Here is a 15,795-nt window from a genome sequence, read left to right as displayed (position 1 = left end):
TTTTCCTCCCAATTCCCATTGACTCCAGTTTTGCTAGGCCTCCTTGATGCCAGACTTGGTCAGATGCTGCCCTGATGTCAAGGCTGATCACTCTCTCCTCACCCCTTGAGTTCAGCTCTTTTGTCCATGTTTGAATCAAGGCTGCAATGAGGTCAGGAGCTGAGTGGCCCTGGCAGAACCCAAACTGAGCATCCATTATCCAAGTTACTTATATATATCAAAAAAAAGCAGTGGTCCTAGAACTGACCTTGGGAACATCACTGTCTTTCATCCTCCAGTCTGAAAGACAACCATTGACCACAGCTCGCTGTTTTCTGTTCTTAAGCCAATTTTTTATCGAATGTGACACTGACCCTCCTGTTCTTTGAGCCTCAATTTTGTTAACCAGCCTTTTGTGTGGTATTTGTCAAATGCATTCTTAAAATCCATATTGATAACATTCACTGCATTCCCTTTATCAGCCTTCTCTGTTACATCATCAAAAAATTCACTTAGATTAGTCAAGCACGATCTGCCTTTTACAAATCCGTGCTGGTTCTCCTTAATGAGCTCAACCTCTCCAAGTGCCTGTTGATTTTTTTCCCGATTATTGTTTCTAAAATCTTACCCGCCACTGATGTTAAACTGACCGGCCTGTAGTTACAAGGAATGTTGTTATACCCTTCCTTGAACAAGGGTGTCACACCTGCCATTTTCAAATCCCCTGTATCTAGAGAAGATTGTGACAAGCCCTTGTGATCTCCACCCCCACTTACCTTAGCAACCTGGGATACGAGCAATCCGGACCAGACCACTTAACCACTCTCAGCATAGCCAGCTTTTCGAGCACGTCCTGCCTATCAATTTTTACTCCATCCATTACCTCTGCCATCCCTACTTCTACCACTATCATGTCAGCATCCTTTTCCTTGCCCTGCACCTCTAAACATATATCACCTTGTTTTCCCTCATAGACTTCACCCTGCATCTTACTACCCATTTACTATTTACATGCTGATAGAAGATTTTTGAGTTACTTTTTATGTCAACTGTCACTCTTTTCTCATATTCTCTCTTTGCCAGTCTAGCTTTCCTCTTCAACTCCCCTCTCAATTTATTGTATTTGGCCTGGCTCTCGCTTGAAGAATTTACCTGACATGCATCATACACCCTTTTGCTTGTTTCATCTTATTCTCTATCTCCCTTGTCATCCAAGGAGCCTTGGCTTTGGTTTCCCTGCCTTTCTCTCTTGTTGGAATGTACCTAGCCTGTACTTGAAACATCTCTTGCTTAAAGATTACTCATTGTTCTGTTACAGATTTTCCTGTTAAACCTTGGTTCGATTTTACCCTGGCTAGATCCCCTTTCATCCCATTGATGTTAGTCCTCTTCCAAATTCAAGTTCTACTTTAGATTGTTTCTTGCTGTCCTCCATTACTAATCTAAACCTTATGATGCAATGATCACTTTTACCCAATTGTTCCCCCACAAAACTCAGTCCACTTAGCCCACCTCATTCCCCAGCACCAGATCCAACAATGCTTCCTTCCTAGTTGGACCAAGAACATCCTGGTCAAGGAATTTTCCTGAACACATTTCAGAAATTATTCCCCCTCCTTTCCTTCATATTTGGGTAATTAAAGCCCCCCCCCCCCCGCCCCCCTAATACCACTGTACAGTTCTTGCACATCTTTGTGATTTCCCTGCAGATTTGCTCCTGTATCTCTTTCTCCCTATTTAGAGGCCAATAGAATATCCCCAGTCATGTGATCATACTGTTTTTGCTTCTCAACTCTAACCAAATGGATTCTGTCTTTGACCTCTCAAGGACGTTGTCTGTTTCCAACACTGCAATATCTTCCCTAATCAGTACTTTCACCCACTCCTCTTTTTTTCCTTTCCTATCTTTTCTGGACAATTTGTATTTGTGCGTATTAAGTTCCCAGTCCTCAAGATTTTTAAGCCACGTTTCAGTTATTACCACTACATCATATTCCCACGTGACTATTTGCACTTGTAGCTCACCAGCCTTATTCATCACACTCTGTGTGTTTGCACACATGCATTCTAAACCTGTCTTTGTATTCCTCGTAGTCCTTCTTCATTTGCTGCTATCTAATGTGGTATTTCTTCCTTTTCTAGTACTATCCAATATTCTCACTCCTTTATGCACCTTATTCCTCTTTTCTACCTCTAAATGCTGATGCACACTCCCTTGCCAATTTAGTTTAAACCTTCCCCAACCATATGAGTGAATCTCCCCGCAAGGGCATTGGTCACAGTCCTGTTGAAGTGCAACCTGTCCTTTTTGAACAGGTGCCTCCTGCCCCAGAACTGGTCCCAATGCCCCAAGAATCTGAAGCCCTGCCTCCTGCACCATGCCTCAAGCCACCCATTGATCCTCCCTATCTTCCTGTTTCTACTCCCACTGGTGCTTGGCACTGGGAGTAATCCAGAGATTACTACCTTCAAGTTCCTGCTTTTTAACTGGTTTCCTCGCTCCTGAAGGTCTGCCTGTAGGACCTCAATACCTGCCCTTTCTATGTTGTTGATATTGACATGTAACACAACTTCTGGCTCACTCCCTTATCCCTGCAACATATTCTACACCTTTCTGTGATGTCCTTTAACCTTCCACCAGTGAGGCCACACACCATGCGGGACTCACAATGACGGTAATAGAAATGCCTATCTGTCCTCCTAACTATGGAATCTCCTATAAAGACCTAATTTTTGTGCTTTGCCATTCCCCACCCCGTGCAGTCCCTTGCCCATTGATGCCATGGTCTGGATTGCACTCCTTCAAAGTATTGTCAATCCTAGCAGTCTCCAATGCTGAGTACCAGTTTGAGAGTGGCACTCATCCGAAGACTGGGGAGGTGTAGTGGTATTGTCACTGGACGAGTAACCCAGAGACCCAGGGTATTGCTCTGGAGACATGGGTTTGAATCGCACCACAGCAGAAGGAGGAATTTGAATTTAATTAATAAAAATATGGATCTCAAATTGTCGATTGTCGTAAAATACCATCTGGTTCATGAAGGTCCTTTATGGAAGGAAATCTGCTGTCCTTACCTGGTCTGACCTACATGTGACTCCAGACCCACAGCAATGTTGTTGACTCTTAAATGCCTCTCGAATGGCCTAGCAAGCCACTCAGTTGTATCAAACTGCGACAAAGTCAATAAGGAATGAAACCAGATGGATCACCTGGCATTGACCTAGGCACCGGAAACGACAACGGCAAACCCAGCCCTGTCGACCCTGCAGAGTCCTCCTTAATAACATCTGGGGGCTTGTGCCAAAGTTGGGAGAGCTGCCCCAGAGATTAGTCAAGCAACAGCCTGACATAGTTATACACATGGAATCATACCTTACAGACCAATGTCCCAGACACCGCCATCACCATCCTCTGGTATGTCCTGTCCTACTGGCAGGACAGACCCAGCGGAAGTGGTGGCACAGTGGTATATAGTCAGGAGAGAGTTGCCCTGGGAGTCCTCAACACAGACTCTGGCCTCCATGAAGTCTCATGGCATCAGGTCAAATGTGGGCAAGGAAACCTTCTGCTGATTACCACCTACTGCCCCCCCCCCCCCCACTCAGCTGATGAATCAGTTCTCCTCCATGTTGAACACCACTTGGAAGAACACCTGAGGGTTGAAAGGGCGCAGACTGTACTCTGGATGGGGGACTTCAATGTCCATCACCAAGAATGGCTTGGTAGCACCATTACTGACCGAGCTGGCCGAGTCCTAAAGGACATAGCTGCTCGACTGAGTTTGCGGCAGTTGTGAGGGAACCAACAAGAAGGAAAAAAATACTTGACCTCATCCTCACCAATCTGCCTGTAGCAGATGCATTTGTCCATGACAGTATTGGTAGAAGTGACCACCGCACAGTCCTTGTCTTCACATTGAGCATACTCTCCATTATGTTGTGTGGCACTACCACCGTGCTAAATGGCATAGGTTTCAATGAAGATTGCAGGAGGGCATGCCAGGAGCAGCATCAGGTATACCTCAAAATGAGGTGTCAACCTGGTGAAGCTACAACCCAGGACTACTTGCATGCCAAACAGCATAAGAAGCATATGATAGACAGAGCTAAGCGATCCCACAACCAACAGATCAGATCTAAGCTCTGCAATCCTGATACATCCAGTCGTGAATGGTGACGGATAATTAAACAACTAACTGGAAGAGGTGGCTCTACAAATATCCCCATCCTCAACAATGGGGGAGCCCAGCACATCAGTGCAAAAGATAAGGCTGAAGCATTTGCAAGTCTTCAGCCAGAAGTGCCGAGTAGATGATCCATCTTGGCCTCCTCCTGAGGTCCCCAGCATCATAGGTGCCAATCTTCAGCCAATTCGATTCACTCCACGTGATATCAAGGAACGACTGAAGGCGCTGGATACTGCAAAGACTGTGGGCCCTGACAACATTCCAGCAATAGTACTGAAGACTTGTGCTCCAGAACTAGCCATGCCCCTAGCCAAACTGTTCCAGTACAGATATCAAAGCAAAATACTGCGGATGCTGGAAATCTGAAACAAAAACAAGAAATGCTGGAATCACTCAGCAGCTCTGGCAGCATCTGTGGAAAGAGAAGCAGAGTTGTCCAAACATGGACAAAAGAGCTGAACTCAAGAGGTGAGGTGAGAGTAACTGCCCTTGACATCAAAGTGGCATTTGATCGAGTATGCCTTCAAGGAGCCCTAGCAAAACTGGAGTCAATGGGTATCGGGGGTAAACACTCTGCTGGTTGGAGTTATACTTCACGCAAAGGAAGATGATTGTGGTTGTTGGATGTCAATCATCCCTGGCCCAGGACATCACTGCAGGTGTTCCTCAGGGTAGTGTCCTAGGTCCAAACATCTTCAGCTGCTTCATCAATGACCTTCCCTCCGTCATAAGGTCAGAAGTGGGGGTGTTCGCTGATAATTGCACAATATTCCGCATCATTCGTGACTCCTCAGATACTGAAGCAGCCCGTGTCCAGATGCAGCAAGACTTGGACAACATCAACGCATGGCCTGATAAGTGGCAAGTAACATTTGTGCCACACAAGTGCCAGGCAATGACCATCTCAAACAAGAGGGAATCTAACCATCTCCCCTTGATGTTCAATGGCATTACAATCGCTGTATCCCCTACTATCAACATCCTAGGGCTTACCATTGACCAGAAACTGAACTGAACCAGCCACATAAATCTTGTGGCTACAAGAACAGGTCAGAGACTGGGAACTCTACGGCGAGTAACTCACCTCCTGACTCCGCCATGCCTGTGCACTATCTGCAAAGCACAAATCAGGAGTGTGATGGAATATTCTCCACGTGCCTGGATGAGTGCAGCTCCAACAACACTCAAGAAGCTCGACACCTTCCAGAACAAAGCAGCCTGCTTGATTGGTACTCCATCCACTACCTTCAACATTCACTTCCTTCACCATCGATGCACAGTGGCAGCAGTGTGTACCATATACAAAATGCACTGCAGTAATTCACCAAGGCTCCTTCGACAGCACCTTCCAAGCCCATGACCTCTACCACCTGGAAGAACAAGGGCAGCAGATGCATGGGAACACCACCATCTGAAAGTTCCCCTCCAAGCCACATACCATTTTGACTTGGAACTATATCGCCGTTCCTTCACTGTCGCTGGATCAAGATCCTGGAACTCCTTTCCAAACAGTACTGTGGGTGTACCTACACCTCAAGGACTGCAGCAGTTCAAGATGACAGTTCAATACCACCTTCTCGAGGGCAATTAGGGATGGGAAATAAATGCAGGCTTTGTCAGCGATGCCCAAATCCCATGAATGTATTTAAAAAAAGCAGCACAAATATTTTGAGAACGGTAACCAAGATGTTTCAATGTTTTAGAGCATAGAGCCAAAAATAATGTGTCAAGGAGCAATCCTATTCTAATTAAATAATCGTATCAGGGTAATATGATCTAAGTTGTTAAATTATTAAGTGAATCAATGTAGACGGTGTAAGAGAAAAAAAGGGCATTGTTCAGCTCACTGCTTGTTTTTCCTATGTTTTGTTTATTCTGTGCAAATTTTCTTCCCTTTGCTCCTCTATTGTTTACTTTTTCTTGGAGTTTGGTTGCACGTGATTCTCTGGTAGCACACCAAAGTAGCCTTTACCCATAAGTGACAGGTTAATTTACCAAGGGAGAAAGTGATTGGCAAAACTGATCCTGTTCCCGCCCCCCATCTGATGTCCACACATTCAGGTTTTCAGCGGGATTGCCGTCAACAGAGTACAGGTTGGGGATTGAACGTGGAGCAATCATGGTCCATCTAATTCAGCTATTCACAAGAAAACCTGAGTGAACCATCGGGCAGCACATCTTAGTTCTAAATGTTGTCACCAACAGGATAGATGTGGCTCAGTGTCATCTTTGAGAAAGAAGGTTGTGAGTTCAAGCCTCACGCCATAGCCTTATTTTAGAAATACAGCACTGAAACAGGCCCTTCGGCCCACTGAGTCTGTGCCGACCAACAACCACCCATTTATACTAATCCTACATTAACCCCATATTCTCTACCACATCCCCACCATTCTCCTACCACCTACCTACACCAGGGGCAATTTACAATAGCCAATTTACCTATCAACCTGCAAGTCTTTGGCTGTGGGAGGAAACCGGAGCACCCGGCGGAAACCCTCGCAGACACAGGGAGAACTTGCAAACTCCGCACAGGCAGTACCCAGAACTGAACCCGGGTCACTGGAGTTGTGAGGCTGCAGTGCTAACCACTGCGCCACTGTGCCTTGAAAAGATAATTTAGGTTGACAAGCTAAGGCAAAACTGAGGGGCTACTGCACTGTCTGAGGTGCCATTTTTGGATGAGACATTTAACTGAGGCCCCATCTGCCCACTCAGATGGATGTAAAAAGATTCCATGGTGCTCTGCACCACCACCTTCTCAAGGGCAATTAGAGATGGGCAACCAGTGCTGGCCTTGCCATCGACACCAACATCCCATGAAACGAGTAGTAAAAAAAAAAATTCAAAGAGCAGCAGGGGAAGTATCCCGGCCAATATTTATTTCTCTACCAACATTGCTGAAACAAATTATCTAGTCATTATCACACTGCCATTTGTGGAATCTTGCTGTGTGCAAATTAGCTGCTGTATTTCGTACATTACAACAATGACATCTGCAAAGGCATCTAATTGCCAAAAAGCACTTTGGAACATTCTTAGCACACACAGTGTCCAACATTAGATGTGATTCCACAATTGGACAACATTTGCTAAATAATCCGCAGTGTGCTAAGAATTACGCTAACAACCAATTTAAGATGGTCACTCGAGCTCGGAGTGTGGCGCATTTGCTCATACTGGAAGTTACGTATATTAATGCACAGGGCCTGGTTCTTTGCAGACAGAAAGAACATGTACACACATTGTGCCTGTTTCAGCTGAACCAAATAAGTGACAGCGATTCGCTGATTCTTGCTCAGGGCAATGCTTTGACCAATCAGAGTCAAGCTGCCGAGTTTAAATTTCAAACAAAGCTTGGCAGTTAACTGTCAGTCACTGTAAACTGGTGCATTCTCCATGGCAATGCCTCTACCAATCAGAGTTCACTTGCCAACCAATCAGCACTGTTTTCTCATGCATTATTAGTTGTTGTTTTCCCTTACATTGGTTATTCTTGCGTATTGTCCTGATGAGTGTGAGACGAAAAGCTTCAACAACATGTCTCTATTTTCAGCAATTCTCAACAATTGATGTATTATCATCCTGCAATAATGTGCCCTTTGCATGTTTCATTGTTGCCTTGTTGAGGTTTTCATGGGTGCACATATGAAAAAGGCAGTAACAAAGGATCCTATTGTGCGCTGTATTAATTTATGTCCCTGTATAGATGAATGTTAACAACAGCTAAGCTAAATGGCCTTAGCAGTAGCATGTGGCTGCAGTCTCCAACTGAATATGTTGATGTGAGTAATTACTTAGTGGTAATAATCAATATCCCTTGTCTGAATGCCAAAGATTAAATACCAGATATTTCTATAAAACTTTTAATTTGAATTGTTTGCAAGCAAGCTCTTTGGATCCTTGTGATCTGTTTCAGCCAGTAATACTTTTTTTTCTTCTTCCTTCATGCCTTTTCTGTCTACTGGCTGTACAGGGACACCTGCATATCGCTCAGGTACCACAGGGAGAGCAAGTACAAATCACTCAGGATAGCGAGGTAAGGTAGCAGCGATGCTTAGTTTTGATTGTTTGATCACCCTTCACAAGCAGCAGTGCATCCATGACTAAATTAATACGAATGATAAATGCACCAAACTTATTTTATGAAATTTGTTAATAATAATGTCCTTCAGGATTACCTGCAGATACTCTTGCTAGACAGATAATCGAAGAAAGATTCAAGCCTGAGTCTTGGGTGTTCTTTTTACACAGGTGGTTCTTAATACCAGTTTTAGTGTATATTGATTTGTACTTGGGTATGGATATGATCACAACATAATTCACTATAAGCTGATATTTTTTCTTTTTAATATTCCAGTGCATCATCAACAGTCATTGTATTATATTTCAAATTGCCTTATTGTCTTAATTCCTATAATACAAATATATTCCTCCTTAAGCAGGCATAATGACAATGTTATTATTATTATGCCATTTGAAGCAGGCAATTCATAGGAATTCCAAAAAGTCGTTGTACCTTCATTGGGCTCTTTTTTTTAAAGTTATTTTTTGTTCTTTAACAGAAAAAAAATCCAAGTACTAATGTTCGGCTGAAAGCCATTACCCCAGTGCATTGCATACAGTTGAAATATACATTGTGGGTGTTTACCATCGATCTCATAAATTCTGAGTGTGGTGGGAGTTCTCAATCTGACCATGGGGGGCATTTTATGGACCCTGCAATAGTGGCTTTGGTGGAATGTGGGGTGATTTAATTGGGTGTGAGCTGTTTTCGGATTTCTGACCGCTTTTTAAAATCATAATTAAGTCAGCGGCATGTCTGCGGCGGTCCGGCGGTCCCTCCCGCATAGTGGCGAATTGCAGCTTTGCATGCATTTCCATACCATGAATACTCGTTACCCTATGCTTAGTACACATTAAGTCCGACCTGCCAGATTAAGTTAGCGATGAGCAGTATTCCCGTGCCACCTGGTTCACATTCGTTTTAACATGGTGTGCACCAGTTGATTTTTGTGCAGTTGTGTCTGAAGTCAGTGGTTTCATGTCTTGAACTCATAGGCACAAGGAAAGCCAACATTAGATGTTTGGCTCCAGGCTCGGCACCAATAAGGGTGATTCTTTTCAGGGAATGGTGGGGAAAGCTTGGGGGGTGGGTGGCGGGGTGCATGGAGGAGGAGGGGGGGTGGAGGATACTCTGGCAGGACAGGGTAGGGTTATCGGGAGCATGGAGGAGGAGGGGAGAACAAAGGGTGGGTTATCGGGTGCTTGGAGGAGCAGGAGGGGTACTCGGGCAGGACAGGGTGGGGTTATCGGGAGCATGGAGGAGCAGGGGAGAGAAGAGGGGAGCATCCAGGGTGTGTGGTGGTTGTTATTGCTGCAGAAGCTGGCTGTGGGCAACTGCGGGGTGGTAGGTTGATCTGAATATTGCAGTCAACAGATGGGCATGAGGAGCCTAAAAGGAGGGATGAGTGCTGTGTATGTCAGAAGCCTGTAGGGCGAATTCAGGGTACTTGCTGGAAGAGGGAATGGTCACAGTCACAGGGGACAATTGGATTTCGTAGGGGGAAATGTCGAGGTTACGGTTGGGTAATCTATGGCATCACAGGGAGGGGAACAGGACCCAGCAATAACATCAAGGTGGATTTGAAGAGGATCAAGGGTGAAAGTCGGCAGTTGGATGGTAATGCAAGTAGGAACAGGGAGGAGGGATGGCATGAATAAATTGATGATAATTTGATCCAAGGTCATGGGGGGAGGTTCAATGGTAACAGGGGGAAGGTGTAAACTTACATTGTGTGCGTCAAGGGTAATGGGTGCAGCTGGAAGGTGGCAGGAGGAGGTTGGAAGGTGGGGAAACTAGTCTGGTAGAGTATACGCAACATTTTCTCGAAGGACAATGCAAACCACATGGCCGCTCCAGGATTGCAAGTTGAGTGGGAGGAGACCAATGATGGTGGGTGGGATTTCCTGCTGGTTGTAATCTTTAAGGCACATAAAAGAAACCTGCTCACCAGCTGACTGGCAACAGAGGCTGAATTGGAACGCTCTGCTCATTTCATTATTTGCAAAGCTGCAAAGACATGGGTCTCAAACATCCAATTTGTCTCCTACCATGGGAAGAAGAGCAGAAGGAGCAACTGAGGAGGGCTGCTTTCCCTAAATGCCAGCAATAGGCAGAAAAAGGTGAGGATGCTCAGAATGATATCATCCAAGAAAGGCATTATTGAAGATGGACACTTGTTTGTCATCGTAACCTGTGGACAAGGACAAATTACCTTCAAATGTCAGAGAGGCCTAAGGATGTCACATGAAATGGTCATAGAAATTTGTAGGATCCTGCAGCATGACCTGCAACAGCTTGGGTTTGGTGGAAATCCCATGCTATTTGCCCTCAAGGTGACTGCTGCACTCAATTGTTTTGTTAGTGGTGCCTTCCAGGGATCAATGGGTGACATGTGTGGCAAATCACAGTCTGCGATCCATAGATGCATCAAAGAGGTGACGAATGCCCTATTTTGTCGTGCCAGTGATTTCATCTACTAACCTGTTAATGAGGACAATCTGGCAGCAAGGTCTGCGGCCTTCGGTGCCATCGCTGGGTTCCCTAGCATACAAGGGGTGATCGACTGCACTGGTGGCCATTAGAGCTCCTTGGGACCAGCCTGCTGCATTCGTGAATCGCAAAGGCTTCCATTTTTTGAATGTGCAACTGGTTTGCGACCACAGTAGAGGAATAATGCAGGTTTATGCTCATTTCCCAGGGAGCTGTCGCGACTCATACATTTTACAGAACTCACAGCTGCCAGGAAATTTTGACAAAACAGCCGAAGTTGAAGGCTGGCTGGATCCTGGGTGATAAGAGTTTTACCCCCTTTGGACATGGTTGGTGACACCAGTGCAGCATCCTCAAAGCGCATCTGAAGAATGATGCAATGCTGCTCACGCATCCACCAGAGCCATCATGGAATACACATTGGCATGTTGAAAATGTTCTTCCGCTGCCTTGACCAATCAGAAGGGTCTCTTGAATAATCATCGTCTACTGTGCATTGCACAACCTGGCAGTTAGAGACGGTCACATTTTGCCTGTGAAGAAACAGGAGGAATACCAGTCCTCCTCAGATGAGGATAACTATGACGAGGGTGAGGAGGAGGACAGCAATGCAAATGTTACCGTTATGGATTTAAGGGCCATGGAGAGATAAGCAAGGGACATCAGGGAGAACCTCGTATTTGAATTCAGGCACTTAAAGGAACGCTGGGAGGAGAAAAAAATCTGAAAATATGTTCACATACACCTGAGTTCTTATTCATTACTGTAATGTAAAAGAAGGCTCTTCTGACAATAGCACATGAACCTGAAGTGGAGATGTGCCGAATGGCTTCTCTGCCATCAATGAAGCGTGGAAATAGTGTCCTGTATCAAGGCATTACCCCTCACACAGAGGATGCCATAATGTTGCAGCACTTTGTGACCAGCAGGTCAAATCTTTTCTGGGTTACAATGGAGCACCTATGCAAGGAATGTAAGGGAGTGACCACAGCACAACGTAAGGCATGTCATGGCAAGGAAAAAAGTGCAAAATCTACAAACGACAAACAGCCATCATTGAAGACTGAAGGCTCAAATGTCAATGATAAAAAGACACTGGACACTTTCAGAAATGCTTTGCAAGCATCAAGGTGTACCTGCATTGGCCTGCAATACTCATTTTCTGTTTCAACTGAAACAAAGCAAATGGTTTACAAGATTGCATCAAATATTAAAGCAAATAAATCTGTATTGAAACATCATTAATCTAGGTACAATATTTACAACATCCGTGCCACCTTCATGCTCAAAAATGATTTTTTTTTTTCGATTTCCTACCACTATGTCCAGATGCAACCCTGACTTTAGCAGCTGAGGTGGAGGCAGTCTGCTCAGTGCACCGCCCTGTTGCTCTGGATGACCATGGCGGGCATCCACAGGAGGTACAGGGCCTTGATGGCTCCATCCAGCTGGGGGTCTGCAGCACTGGTGCTTTAATATTCCCCATGTGCCTGCCTTCTGGAGGTAAGGGGGTCAGTTTTGGGTGGGGCGGTGGGGGAAAGGACGAGATGCCACTTACCCTTGGGGTGTCCTGAGATGAGGGCCCTGGGGCATCTGGCACGCGCTCGTCTCCATTTGGGTGCATGATGACACCTGCCTGTCTCCCTGAGGGGAAAGAGCACCTGGAGGGAGGTCTCGGTTCCTCATTCCCGTCTCACTTAGACTCTGCTGCATGGAGCCCAGGGCTACAGCAATGGAGTGCAGGCCAGAGCACATATGGCTCGAGTGCTCAACCAGATTCACCAAGGAGCTTGCCAAGGAAGCCATGAGCTCATATGTCTGAGACATGGCAGACGTCATGGCTTGCATGGACTCCTCCATGGCATGCGCAAAGCCATGTATGACCTCAGGCATCTCTGACATATTTTCCACATGGGCTTGCTGCACATCCAGCAGACTTCTCGCATCAGCAAACACAGGATCATCATCAGCATGGGGCTGAGCAGGGGCCTGGTCCCCAGCAATCCTTTGATTGTCCGGAGACCTGGCTGGCACATAATCCCTCAGCTGTTGGGACGTGTCTGTGTCGTGCACACCAGATTGTGACACAGATTCTAATCTTAAACCCCCTGCGGACCGTGTGGATGTATCTGTGCTGGTGGATATGGAAGAAGAGGTGTAACCTCTGCGGCATTGGTACCATCTTCCCCAAAGGCGGAGTCTTGGGCATCGCTACATTCCATCGTTCGAGTGCGGCCACCTGCAGCGGAAACACAAACAGAGGCACATTACGCATCAGCAGAATATGAGGTCACACGCTTTCCTTTGGTGTGCACATAAGACTGAAGATGACACTTCATTCTTACGCCTTGAGGATCCTGCCTCGTCATCTGTGACGGCTCTGCCTCCCTCCTTTCTCCTCAGCTGGTGTCAGGACTATGATGTCTGGGACACCTCCATCTGTCGTTGCCTGCTCCTGCTGGTTGTGGGTACATTTATCCTGCAGGAAACAGTGCAGATTTAATGACATGTCAAAAGATGCATCACACCCATGGTATACATGCATCAACATCACTCATTCCGGAGTGGCTTTCGCATGACCCATCCAAGCGCATACAAAATGCCAGATGTCAACTTTCCACGTAATCATTTGGTGTATGGCACCAAGGCTGCTCACGTATTCCACTGCATGCCTTGTCTGCCCTCTGTCTTAAACACACAGAGCTAGGGAGAAAAACAATGGAACAGCTTCGGCAAGACCACTTGTCCTTGCTGATATGAGCAAGTCATTGATACGCTTCCAACACCGAACCCAGGTTCGTGCGTAACCCCACGGTTCTACACCTGCTCCATCACCTCCATCCAGGCTTCCTTGGTCAAGCAGGAGGGTCTTCTGAGTCCATCTGCAGGGAAAAGGACCTCCCACCTTTCCCTGACAGGCTGGAGGAAAATCTGCTGCAAGGAGGCATCACTGAATTGTGGGGCAGGATGCTGCCTGCTGGCTGACATGTTTATGCTGTAGCTCCAATCAAAAAAAATATGAGAGGGAGTTAGTACTGGGTTGAAAATTTCAAAAAGGAAAAAGCAATGAAAACCAGGTAAGCGATTTTATTGCGTAAAACCCAGACGCTAACTGTAAGGCTGCTGATCCTTGATTCTTGCAGAGCAGAATGATTTATAACTGTGGCGTTCATGGTGCTTCACAGAGTGACAGCAGGTTCCACCGATGAAAGTCTGTTCCCTCCGCATGATAGCACATGTCTCCCATGGCTGTTGTGTAAAATTGCGTGCAAAACAGGAAAAGGAAAAAGGGCAGAAGCAGAAGTTATGCCAACTCCTGCAGTTGAAAACGCTGCAGGACTCAGAAAATCCCAGCCCGTATGTCTGTTCTTTTCTTCAGAACTACTTCACTGATTATTTACCAACTGTGATGAATTGAATTTTGTCTCATCAGGCTTTGGATTTTTATCAGAATTGGAGAATACTGAGAAAACAAACAGTGATATAAGTTGCTGTTCGCTCAATCCTGTATTTTGTACATCTACAGCATGTTTCAATATTTTATTGGTGAGATTTCCAGATATGGATCTTTATGTAAACCTTCAAAAACCATCAGCTCGTAGTCACACCATAGACATCAGTGATATTGTCAGGTGGCAAGCACCAACAAATTGTTTCAGTTCATCGGATCTGGATACAGTTTGCACATTGCCTCATAAAATAACAATAAGCAAATTGCACAAATGCGATGATCCAATGCTTAATGTCTCAGAAGTACTTAAAATAAGACTAAAGAGAAGTATCTTACACTGCTGTTGAATTGCATGAGTGTACTGCCAGTGGTAATGTATTTTCTATCATCCAAACACCCAATATCCCTATACAGTTTTCTCTTCTGCAGAAATGACAATGATGACACTTTTTCACTACAGCCTACATCTTTTGAGACTGATGATTGCCAAACTCACCCTGGCGCAACATATACTTCTCCAACTTCCATCACAGGAATTGTCGGTGATTGGCAGTTGTCAAGGTCATTGTACTATTAGTTCGTTTACTTGATGTTTTCCACTCTCCTTCGTTTTACTATTCTTCTCCCATTCCAAGCAGTAACCCGTCACGTTGACACATCAGTTGTAGCTAAAAGGCTGTGATCAATTGAGTGACTTTTGCATTTTAAGCCGGTTCATATCCACTGTGTTAGCCTCTTTTAAAAATTTTATTATCCTGTTTCTGTCTATGTTGTGATAGATTGCAAATTGTTTTTGTAAACGTTTATAAACTTTCTAACTTGACATGAGTTCGGGAATTCTTTTTTTGAATTCCTCATCATCAGTCTCAGGCACTGGCATGCCTTCTGTATTTATTGCAATTAAATTTGCTAGATTAATAATCTTCTGTGACCTCTACTTGACTGTAATTGTAGAGTTAATCATGGTATATTGACTTAATTTTTTTTCATGGTGTTTTGAAAGATCAGTGAAGTTGCTTTTTTTGTTAATGCTGGCGCAGTTTGGTTGTTTTCCTGAACAGGCAAGCTCCTTCTCGTAGAAAGTATATATAATTCTTTTTCATCTTATTTTGCCATTTCTCTGTTACATATACAATCAGCTTTTTTCAACTTGATTGTTTGCATTACAAACACAATTGTGCCATCAGTGTTCCCTCTGTATATGTGTATATGTCTGAAACTAATTGGAACTTGTCAGACTTTGGTATAACTCCAATTTCACCACATAATCTACACCAAAGCAATAGCAGAAGCAAGTTGTCATGAAAATATGGCTTTTTTTGATCTTTCTTAAAAAAGAATTACTTGATTGATGGGCTCGCTTTCTAATAAATTCCAGTGCCTGTCCATACCAGCAGCTATTGAGTTTATATTTGATCTTGTCTGTAAGGTTTGAGTCCAGTAATGCCATGGGTTTGATTTGAAAGTTATGTACTGATGAAAGAAAGGGTCCATAAGGACTTATAGGTTTTTGACTGTAACTTGAAGAAATATTTTTGTCTGAGAATACAAGCACTTAATGTTTACTTGAGAATTAATGAAAGTGAAAAGTACTCAGATTAAATTTGTGTAACAGAATTTTTGTG

At 44.7% G+C, this 15,795-nt stretch overlaps 1 protein-coding gene across 19 annotated transcripts in view; it reads left to right on the top strand.

The window, feature by feature from the left end:
• banp (BTG3 associated nuclear protein) overlaps positions 1–15,795 on the top strand; it is a 376,487-nt gene that overhangs the window by 171,730 nt on the left and 188,962 nt on the right. For 9 of the 19 annotated variants that reach the window (XR_010976672.1, XR_010976674.1, XR_010976677.1 and 6 more), the window contains exon 11: positions 8,132–8,202. Coding sequence is in view for 8 of the 19 variants with exons in the window: in XM_068049288.1 (XP_067905389.1) it covers positions 8,132–8,202 (71 nt within the window). In the remaining 11 variants the exon portion in view is untranslated. Of the gene's footprint in view, positions 1–8,114; positions 8,203–15,795 lie in introns of all 19 variants that reach the window. The other 10 variants (XR_010976675.1, XR_010976678.1, XR_010976676.1 and 7 more) reach the window with 2 other exon arrangements.

Source organism: Heterodontus francisci, chromosome 17 (genome assembly GCF_036365525.1).
Source record: "Heterodontus francisci isolate sHetFra1 chromosome 17, sHetFra1.hap1, whole genome shotgun sequence".
Lineage (NCBI taxonomy): Eukaryota > Metazoa > Chordata > Chondrichthyes > Heterodontiformes > Heterodontidae > Heterodontus > Heterodontus francisci.
Note: the sequence above shows the minus strand (reverse complement) of the source record. Positions and strands in the feature narration are given on the sequence as shown.